At 44.0% G+C, this 11,693-nt stretch overlaps 1 protein-coding gene and 1 non-coding gene across 2 annotated transcripts; one reads left to right on the top strand and one right to left on the bottom strand.

The window, feature by feature from the left end:
• The first annotated feature begins 8,560 nt into the window (after positions 1–8,560).
• Positions 8,561–9,979, top strand: LOC122042678. Its single transcript, XM_042602927.1, has one exon. It carries the CDS (start codon positions 8,561–8,563, stop codon positions 9,977–9,979), a length of 1,419 nt encoding a protein of 472 aa, XP_042458861.1.
• LOC121994330 lies at positions 8,934–9,039 on the bottom strand. Its single transcript, XR_006115685.1, has one exon. It is a non-coding gene; the product is annotated as a small nucleolar RNA R71 (small nucleolar RNA).
• Positions 9,980–11,693: the final 1,714 nt, after the last annotated feature.

Below are 11,693 nucleotides of genomic sequence, written 5' to 3'. Positions count from 1 at the left end.
GACCGAAGTAGTATTATTCTGCTCATCTAATTCAAATAAATCATTTATTAAGTTATGCTTACTTACTTGAGCGTCGGAAGTGCCCTCGTGTAGTTCTATCAACTTTTGCCACAACTCTTTTGCACTTGCGAAGGGGCCGATGCGGTTCAGTTCTTCATTGGTTAGGCCACATTGTAGCATGCAGGTTGCTTTGGCATCGGCTTCAACTTTTTTCATTGTTCTAGAATCCCAGTTGATGCATGAGATAAGTTCTTCGGTGTCGTCACGTGGAAGTTCGAGTCCGGTCTAGATGATGATCCACATCTCGACTTGCGTCTTGAGGTGGTATTCCATCCGATTTTTCCAGTATCCAAAGTCCTCGCCAGAAAAGAGCGACGGTCGGACGGTGCAGAATCCTTCTTGGAATGCCATTTAAAAGAACCTTGCACACAAAAAAAATAGCAAAAAAATGTACCAGGACTTGATCCTGGATTAGCAGTGCGGTATGGAAGGATAGAAATAGAAGTTCACCCGTTTTGAGAAAAAATAATAAAATATTAATAAAATATTATTAAAAAATATTATTTCAAATATTGCCAAATTCAATATTTTATCAATACTAATAAACCATGAAAGGATGAAAATGAATTTTTCGAAAATAATTTTGGAGGGAAAAAATGAAAGGCGTAAGGTTTTATTTTTACCCTATACAAACGACAAAGCCACGAAAAAATGCTTGAATGGTGGTTGCACCAGTTCAAAGCGACCCCGCTCTGATACCAATTGTTGGATCGAGACCGCGCTAGAGGGGGGGTGAATAGCGCTCATGGCTATTTCGTTTGTTTATCAGAGTTAAAACACGCAGCGGAATAACGAACAAACACACACAGAGAGACACGAGAGATTTTACTTCGTTCGGAGCCTAAGGCGACTCCTACTCGAAGGCCCGCGATCCTTGATCGCTTTCCGTGGGCAACAACTATAAGCTCGTAAAAAGATTACAATTATGAGTACAATTAAAAGCTATAAGTATTATACCGACAACAAGAAATGCTAGATCTGAAGCTTCGGGTCGTCGGGCACTTGTAGCAGCACTTCGGAGTGTCTTTCGAAGCAGCACGTTGATGAGAGATCACTTGGTTTTCATTGTTCTGAAGTGCTGGTCGAAACCCCCTTATAAAGGGTATTCAAGGCGCCTTGAAGGCTGTTCAAGGCGCCTCCATGCTGCCTGGTCTTCCGCGTGGATCAAATCTGATCTGGTCGAACTTCATCCATTCAAGGCACCTTAAACCTCACTCAAGGCGCCTTCCAAGGCGCCTTCTGCCTTCTGCCTTCTTCAAGGCGCCTCCAATGGTGCTTCGCAGCCAGCTCAGCTTTTGCACTCGAGGCGCCTCCAAGCTCCATGGAGGCGCCTCGGACACTGTTCATCTGAGGCTTTAGGTTGCTCCTTTGCACCTGCAAGATACGTTAGTCCCAAACACTATCCTGCAACACAAAGTTAGCACACTAAATATGATAAATGAAGTATAGACAGTCTCCGGACTGTCCGAGTCTCCAACCGGAAACCCTAGGTCGACCCGACGCCTACTGTTCCCTCTACGGGGAACGCGTCCTCACCTACTCCACTCAGGAGATTTACCTGTTGCCAGTGCGATCCTCCAGATCGACTGGACTTTTGCTCAGCACTCAATACTTCCGGACTTTCTGCTGGACATCCGCTTCCCGGCTAGTCCAGACTTTCACCTGGTTCGCGACACCAGGACTTTCCACCTAGGGTTACCACCCCCTAAGACTTTTGCCTGAAGTCATCGACCTGCCAAGACTTTCCGCATAGGGTTACCACCCCCTATGACCTAGGGTTACCGCCCCCTAGGTTTTTCCCTTTACCTAACCGCAGCTAGGACTTTTCTCCACCTAGGGTTACCGCCCCCTAGGACCACCCCCTAGGGTTTTCACCTGCCTAACCGCAGTTAGGACTTTCCTGAAACACTCATTCAACATGTTAGATAACAACACGACTTAACTTTGAACCCTTTGCTATTATCAAAACTTGGGTTCTATCGTCGGATGCTTCCCGCACCAACATGATGAACATGATATATATATAATCATGATACGAACACCGTCATCATCCATGCAAACTCTAAATCCACCTAAGTACCCCACAACATGAGTATGATCATCATGATACCTCCACATATCCCACCAAACATATATACACAACTACATAGGTGTAATCAACCATGATCTCCGATAATCCCCCTAAACACATGTACACAGAATATAGGTACAATCAACATGTATCCTCCAGTAACACACATCAGACGCGTGTATATACAACAAATATACAATCAACACAACTCCTCCAATCATCACACCGGATAAATGTGTACACGACTTACAAATGGACAATCATCATATGAACACCGCTAGCGAACCATCCCCTACCATACATACTCTACATGTACACAAATATCACAGAGTATAGATAATCCAAAGTGTAGACTGTATAAGAATTAAATAGATCATCACAAGGGTTAAGTATAAGTATCAAGCAGGAAAGCAACCAACGAACACGATATAAGTTAAAGCAGCCTAAACCATTACATAATAATCATGCACTAAGCTCAATAAAAATCTACATAGAGCCAAGGAAGAAATACCCGCCTTAAAATGTAGATCGTGTCAAATAATCCCGCGTCAAGACGCTCGCCTCGAAACAAAGTCCTGCGATCACATACTGTATTTAGTTAATTACTTATACAGTAAATAACTAAATAAACTCCCCAATCAAATTAGGGAAAACCCTAATCAAAATAATTAACCTAATTTCTTAATCCAATTAGGTTTAACTAAATCCACAATCCTTCACTTCAATCCAATCAACCTATCAACCATATCATCAAACCATAATCAATCACAAACTCTACCATCCTTTAGAAACTTAATTTAGCAACATACTAATAGAATACCCAAGGTACATCACTAGAAAAGCACTGACCTTGAGGTATGACCGCAACTCCAGTAGCTCAGCAACCCTACCACTCACTACCAAGAAGCTCAATCTATAAATCCAATTATATAGTAAAAGATTTGCTGAAACCTTAATTCACAATACCAAAGCTCACCTCAACAGAACCTTACCACCTCACCCAAAACTTCACAGCTTCAAGAATTGGGAAAAGACAGTGATCGACAACAGAGGAGGTCCACAAAACAATGATCCATTGCTTCCTCTAATCCCGAACAGGTAGATCATCACAACCAAAACCAATTACACCACAATCCTTGAATTCATAGAATTTCCTGACAAAGCCTTACCTTAATCTGATGCCTAGCAATGTAGCCGTGTAGAGAAAAGAGTCCTCCCCTGGTCCAAGATCCGGTGAGGAGGAAACGTTGGGACTCCTCGATCCAAAATCTGATGATGAGGAGACGCAATGGGCATCCACGGGAAGCACCTAGGGCACGGGTTCCCCTCTCGGCTAAAGACCCACATGCGCAAAGGAGAGCACTCGGTGAAGGGAGACAATGGTTGGACGGACTCGGGCAATCGATGGAGGAGAAGGGAGGCTCGATCGGCAAGTCTAGGGCACAGCGACGAGATCGGCAAGAGGAAGGAGAGGCTCCACACCTTGAGAGGGAGAGGGGGAAAGGAGGCTCGACGTCGGTGATCGGGGCGGAGAAATCGCCGGAGAGGAAAGGGGGTTTCGGGCGCGATGTGAGGAGGAGGAGATCGGGGAAGAGAGGGTTGGAAATCGACGATTTGGGGGAGAAAAGAAAAAGAAAATGAATTTATAAATAAAACATTTCCTCACTTAAATGAGTTTTCCAAACAAGCTTTATTCAAACCCATCAATTCGTCCCCTCAAAACTGTCGTACGAGCTCCGAAAAATTCCCAGAAAATTTCTAAAAATTCCTGAAAAATCCAATAAGATTTTTCATCCAATAACATTTATTATTTAATTTTACGGTATCTTACATTCTCCCCTACTAATAAAAATTTGGTCCCCAAATTTACTGGTCAACTCAGGAATCCTCATCCAAGGGTAACCACCAAGCAACATACTCATATACCACTCCATCCAGATATCATGAACAAATTTGCAACCCTAAAGGATGACTTTGTGGGTTATGAGCTCACCCTACTTCCGCTACTCCCACACTACTGCCTAACCAACTGTGGCTAAATCAGCTACCTCTGAAATCTAAAATCCATTATCATCAGATCCTCCAACATCTATATAGGACGCTCAAACTATCCATCAATCTGAGAGTAAAAATCTATACTAAAGCGAAGCTCCTAATCCAAAATCTGTTGTAACCACAGTTAGAACCATGATGTGAAATCACTGATCTCTATCCAATACCACACTCAGAGATATACATAAGGTACGACAATCTCTCCACAGTATAATCCTGCTACTCGCTCCCAAAAGAATCCGTCCTACAAATCAATAGCTAGGGAGCAAAATCGTCATCCAACAATGATTAACCAAAGCATCATATCCTCTCCACGTCCTGGGTAATCCTACAACAAAATCCATCATAACATGCACCCAACTCCACTCTAGTATCTGAATCAACGGATATAATTCTACTAATCTCCGATGTTCAGCCTCTACTGGCTGTCATTCTAGACATCAAGCTACAAAATCTGCGATGTATTTTTCATGTCGTTCAACTAATAGGAACGCTCTAAGTCTCTATACATCAGGCGTCATCTGGATGTATCGCAAATCCAAATCAATGTGATTCCTGCAGTAACTCCTCCCGGAAAAGAAATGACTCAGAAACACACATAATCTCCCACGAAGATAAAGAATTTCATTCTCATTACCAGAGAATTTGGTATACTGGCATGAGACTGCTTCACTCATACTATATCAGAACTGCACCAAACTCCAAGTACGATACATCTGTGTAGAGTACAAACCTGTCTACACTAAAAAGTACAACTAATAAGAGTGTAGTTATCTTCTGAAACTAATCTCGTAAGCACCTATCCAAATAAATTCCACTCTTCCTAGACAGTCCGGTCAACTACCTAATGTTGGAGAAACCCTCAACCAAACTCCAGTAATATCCAGCTAGACCAAGGAAACTGCGAGTCTCTTGTATAGACTATGATTACTCCCAACTGGTAACAACCTCTATCTCCTGTGGATCTGCTAATATCCTTCTACTAAAGACAACATGTCCCATAAATCTCGAAGAAGACAATCAAAATACGCACTACTGAACTTCGCATATAGATGTTTCCATCGAAACATCTTTAGAACTATGCGAAGATAGTGTACGTGATCCACCTCAGATCGAGAATAGATCACAACATTGTCAATGAAGACTGATCCAAACACCCTAGAAATACCAAGTAGATCGAGTCCATGAAAACATCTGAGGCATGGTATGCCTAAATGGTAACACTAAGGACTCATAATATATGTACGACAAACTCACTCAACCATAAGATCCCCAACAACGAGTCTGTAATCTAATCACCAACTACAAATCACCAAATCCATAAATATCACAGACATATCACTCCTTATGTCACTATCAACATCAAACACCCAATAGTATATCATCAAACTAAACATCCACCAATAGATCATCAATAGACAACATATCACCACACCTGATCTCACAATATCCATCAATCACAAATCATCCTTAACATTAATTAATCATACCAGATGGTCTCCTAAATAATGATAGAGGAACACTAGATACATCAAGGATATTTAACTACATTTGATAGGTCTATGAGTCAGGATCTCCCATAGAACAACCTTGGACAAGTCGACTGATCATCGTCTTATAAACCACCATGCTACCAAAAGAAGTAGAGAACTACTGTCTCTCCAAACACCTCTAAGAAATCACTAAGTGATGACCCGATCTCCAAAAAGCATTCTCTGCTTCTTCCTTTACATGGTACCGGGTCACGTAACGGTTAAGCAACTAACTTCAACTCTCTCATGTTAGTACAAATCATATATCCAAATGTACTCTCCAAGTTATACACTCTAGTAACGGTTGTATCTTATAAGTGTTAAGCAGGTAGCTTTACACTTTTCCACACCGTAGGATATCCTATCCAAATGTATCTTCCAAGTTATCCAACCCGGTACAGATAGTCCATGGTCAAAGTCCCCATGGAATATGATACATCAATCCTCTATAGACTGACTAAGTCAACAATGGTATACGGCTAAATTAGTCCTTTCCATGACGGTACAAGTCATGTACTCAAATATGTCTCCCAAAATATCTAACCAAGCACGAATAACCCATAAATAGGAATCTCTAAAAATAGAGTAAGTCAGTCCCTTACTGGTCGGACTTACAAAATAAATTGATCAACTACTATCTGATCCAACAAAAGTAAATCCATCATCCACTGATGAAACTAACTAAGGTAAATTGATACACAAGTACCTAAGTTAACAAGGGTAAATCGATCCTCTATAAACGGAACCAAAAAGAATCTAAATTAATCCTCTACTGACTGAACTAACAGGAGCATGAAATCAACTAAGATATATCAAACCTCACTGCCCAAGTCAAACAGGTAAATCAATCTCAAAACTAAACGAACCAATAGGAGTACACCAGTACTCTACTAACTGTGTCATCATGAGTATACAGATATCATCCACTACTCAGCTAATAATAACAAGAACTAGTGTGTGACACTAACTATCAACCAACTAGTAGTAACTGACACTAAAACTATTGGTAGTATAATATGACGAATCCCCTGAGACTGTAATCCTTGATCTCCAATAGGGTCAACCATGATCAATGATTGACCCAACACATGAAATGCATGATACAATTGATGTGCGCAAATATTACGATCTTCTACGCATGTTTTAGCGCACATTCACGTGACTGATACACATATATTCTTCACATGATCGCATCTTTTATCTTGTATTCATCATATCTATTATTTTGTTTGGATATCTGCTCTTCGTTTGATTTTATGTTGACGGGAAAGACTTTCGGAGCTTGAACAGAGGACATTGATGCACCAGAACCAACCAAACGACACGGTCGTGCAACCCTGCATGACGTGTGGCCAAACAGGAGAGGAAGAGCACACAACCGTGCAACCCTACACGACCGTGTGACCACAACAACAGCCAGTTAGCACATGGTCATGCAACCCTACACGGTCGTGCCACCACAGGTAGAGAAGGAGACTCGCACGGTCGTGCACCCTTGCGCGGCCGTGCCCAGGAGACAGAGTCCAAGGGCTACACGACTGTGCAACCCTGCACGGTCGTGCAGCCGTACACCGAACTGGAGAAGGGCACGGCCGTGCCACCCTTACATGGCCGTGCCGCCGTGGCCAAACCCTAAGGCTATATAAGGGTTTTAACCCTTTTTGCCAAGGGGGGAGGCGAGCCGTCAGGGAGAAACAGGTCTTGGAGCAATTCTACGTCGCTTGGAATCGCCGTTCTGCGAACTTCCACCACCACATCGACTCTAGAAGCTGAGAGTTAGATCCGAAGGCCGCTCTTCGACACCCGATAAGCATATCCCTTCTTACTTGTTAAGAATTGTATGTTTGTCTATACTATATTTTTGGATATCTCTCTAGCATTCATAGAGTAGATCCCCTTGTTCTAGGATTAGGGAGTAGTCGTGGTATGGATTGATGTAAGACTCGAATTGTGTTTGTACTTGTTGGATGAACTTTCATGCTTTGTTTCAATTGTTAATTGTTACTTTTGATTGTGAAAAACTTGTCAACCTCGTAGAGGATTATCACTAGATCGTACACCCGAGGGGCCCTAGTGACAGGGGTAGCTCATTCACGGACATCTAGGATAGCTCCTCGAGAGGAAGGGAAATTCTCCCCAAGGGAGCGAGAGACCAGGCTTAGCTCCACTCACCATTCTTAGTCTACCAGTTAGAGTTATGACCTCAAGATTTGCCGAGGTGCCCTAGTGACAGGGGTACACCGTGACAGGACTTCTTAGGGCATTACCCAAATCTGGCTCTTGAGAATACCCACTTAGCTTCCGGCAATAGTAGGAATAAGGACAGTGAGAATAAGACAAACTGAGGCACATCAATACTACCACGACGAAACTGACCCACTAGAACTCCTCATTACCAAGTAATATTTCGGCCTTGTGACTCTCTCCCTCGACCTTTCTTTTCCCTTAGCCTGATCAAGACCGTTGGTAGTCTAGCTAACCATAAGTGAGCGATTGCTAGTGCTTATAGGCAGTCCCTGTGGGATTGGTATTTTTATTACTGACGACGAATCCGTGCACTTGCAGAAGCGTAACAAGTTTTTAGCGCCGTTGCTGGGGACTGCGTCCATAACACTAGCTAAGTCATATTGGATTAGACTAGGCTTTGAATTCTTTATTTCCTGCATTTTTATTCTTTCCCCTATCATTCTTCATTTCATATTATCATATTCTATATCTTTTCTTTTACATGCGTAGAACTAACTTTTCAGGACAGCTGCTACCATTTGATCCAGAAATTGACAGGACCTTTCTGAGGAGAAGGAACTTACAGAAAGCTTTCCAAGCAGCAAAAGAACCCTCAGGAATGGCCGATAAATTGCTGAAAGATTACACGACACCATATGCACGAGGGGTCCAGTCCAGTATCACCCGACCACCCATCGATGCTGACAACTTTGAGATCAAGCCCGCAGTAATCCACATGGTCCAGCGAAATCAATTCGGAGGGGAGCCACACGAAGACTCGAATCATCATCTAGAGTTGTTCTATGAAATATGTGGCACGATGATGGTGAATGAGGTTCCTCCAATATCGGTGAGACTGCTTCTTTTCGGATTCTCTCTGAAAGACAGGGCCAAGCAGTGGCTGAATTCTCTACCAGCAGATAGCATATCGTCTTGGGAGAAATGTGAGCAGAAGTTCTTAGACAAGTTCTACCCCCTAAGCAAGACCGCCCACATGAGGAACCTGATTGCTAGTTTCAAGCAGATAGACTCAGAATCCCTATTTGAAGCCTGTGACCGGTTCAAGAGCATGCAAAGACAGTGCCCGCATCATGGCCTTGAGAAGTGGCTGGTTCTACACACCTTCTATAACGGAATAAATTATCACACAAAGGTATCATTGGATTCTACGACAGGAGGAGCATTGATGAACAAAAGCCTTGATGAAGCTGAAGAGATAATAGAAAATGTGGCACTAAACCACCATCAGTGGACGTCTGAAAGATCTAGTGGTGCTTTCTCAGGAAATCAGATGAAGGTGTCACGAAAATTTGAGGTGGATGCATTCACACTCATGTCTGCGAAGCTGGACGCCCTGACTAAGAAATTTGAAGCCATGGGTAGCAACATAGCTAATGCAATAGTCCGTGCTTGCGACATCTGCGGAAGTGCGGACCACGCTCAAGATTCTTGCCCCCTTGGGCCAATGCAGGCACAGATAAACCAGCTTAAGCAATGCAATGCAATAACAGGCTACAATCAGAGGCAAAACAATCCGTACTCCAACACATACAACCCTGGATGGAGGAACCACCCCAACTTTGCATACCAAAATAATCAGGACCAGGGGCCGGCACATCAGACCTACCAACATAGACAGCAGGCTCATCAACAGCAGCAACCTACACAGCTGTCTAGGAGTGAAAGGATGGTTAAGAAAGCTCTCTCAGAGCAAAAGGAGATGAGGGGCGAGATCAAGCAACTGACTCAAAGGCTGGAGAACTCAGAAAAACACCAGAAGATGCAAGATAGCCAGATAGCTCTGTCCGTCTCAAGAGCACAAGGTACATTCCCAGGGAAACCAGATTTAAATCCAGTGGAACATTGCAATTGCATTGAGATGCAGAGCGGACGTACTGTGGGAAACCCTCAAATCATTACTCAGAGGGAGGTTGACTCAGAAAAGGAGCCCACTCTCCTAATGCCCAATCAGACTCAAAACAGGGATGGAGAAGAGGGTACTAAAAAGATTAGAGAAGCTTGTCAGACTATCACATAGAATCAGATGATCTCGTTTCCTCAGAAGCTTATAGCATCCCAAAAGGATAAAGAGTTTCACCGGTTTCTGAAAAAGGTTAAAGAGATTTGCGTTGAGGTACCATTGTTAGATGCGCTGCACCAGATGCCAAAGTTCATAAAATTTTTAAAGGGAATCTTATCCAATAGAAGGCAAAAAGGCGACTTCGAGACCATAGCATTGACAGAGGGCTGCAGTGCTCTTTTTGTGACGAATTCCCCACCAAAACTTCAGGATCCAGGGAATTTCTCCATACCGTGCAAAATTAGCTCTGAACTCATACCGAGAGCCTTCTACGATTTAGGAGTTAGTGTCAGCCTACTCCCGTACTCTCTGTACAAGAAGTTGGGACTCCAGAGCATTAAACTGACTACTATGGCACTGCAGTTGGCTAACCATTCATGTAGATACCCACTAGGTATAGTGGAAGACGTGCCAGTAGAAGTGGGGGGCTGTGTCATCCCCACGGACTTCATCGTTATGGATATGAAGGAGGACCCCAAAATCCTGATCATTCTTGGAAGACCATTCCTCGCCACGGCAGGAGCCCTCATTGATGTGAAGAATCACAAGCTATCATTGGAGATCAGTAAAGAGAGAATTGAATTTGATTTGTCCAACCCCTCTAACTGTGTCTCCTTTTCCTAGGGAAATCCTAGCAGGATAGACGCACGCGAGGTCGAGGAGCGCACCTTTCGAGAAAGTTCCCCTCCCGCGGACGACAAGAAGTATATATGTCCTGCGCGAGTAAAGCTAAAGGCGCAGATTGGAACACTAACCCTAGGAGGAGAGCCGTGCTTCCATGGGTTTAGCCCGCACTGACCGGAACGAGGTCGAGCTAAAGACCTAAAACAAGCGCTTCTTGGGAGGCAACCCAAGGGTTTTCCCTTTTCATTTTAGTTGATCATTCTGTTACGTGTTTTGTCTCTTTCATAAGTTTAGTTGAGTGTTTTATTTTCGATTGTTCCTTTTCAAGATATGCATGGCCTCCACGAGCTGGCCGTGAGCAGTTCATGGGCGTGGAGGCGTAGGAGGGGCTGAAACAAAGAAAGACGAGTCATCCCGAGTTAAAAGGAGGTGGTCGTGCAACCTTGCACGGCCCGTGGCCGACAGATGAGCAAAGGCCACAGGTCGTGCCACTCGACACGGCCGTGTGGCCTGAGCCGAGAAGAAAAGGGGGTTGGTCGTGCCATCAGCCACGACTGTGCGGAGAAACCCGAGGCGAAGGAGATCTGGGTCGTGCCACTTGGCACGGTCGTGTACCCGCAGCCGAGAGGAGAAAGGAGGAGGACGTGCCATCCGACACGGCCGTGCAGAACCCGGTCTAACCCGACCGTGTCTATAAGACTCGACCGTGCCCCACCCCGTGCGGCGCCGCCTACCCCCTCCAAGGAACCCTAGCCTCTACCTTCCTCTCTCTCAAAAACCTCCCCCTCCCCAATACACCCCATCTAACCCTAATTTCTCCCTCTAGTGTCCACTTTTTCTTAGATCTATATCCAGATCTAACAGATTCCCAAGTCAAGACTTTGGAAAAGGAAGCTAATCACCTACTCCTCCTCTCCCCTACTCCTATCCTCTCGCTATGTCGTAAATCTTGAAGAGACTTCATCGAGGAAGTGGTGGATCTGGAGAAGGAGATGCACCGGGAGGAGACAAAGGAAAAGGGAAAGCTTCATCATCAAAAGGAAAAGGG

Source organism: Zingiber officinale, chromosome 1B (genome assembly GCF_018446385.1).
Source record: "Zingiber officinale cultivar Zhangliang chromosome 1B, Zo_v1.1, whole genome shotgun sequence".
Taxonomy (NCBI): domain Eukaryota; kingdom Viridiplantae; phylum Streptophyta; class Magnoliopsida; order Zingiberales; family Zingiberaceae; genus Zingiber; species Zingiber officinale.
Note: the sequence above shows the minus strand (reverse complement) of the source record. Positions and strands in the feature narration are given on the sequence as shown.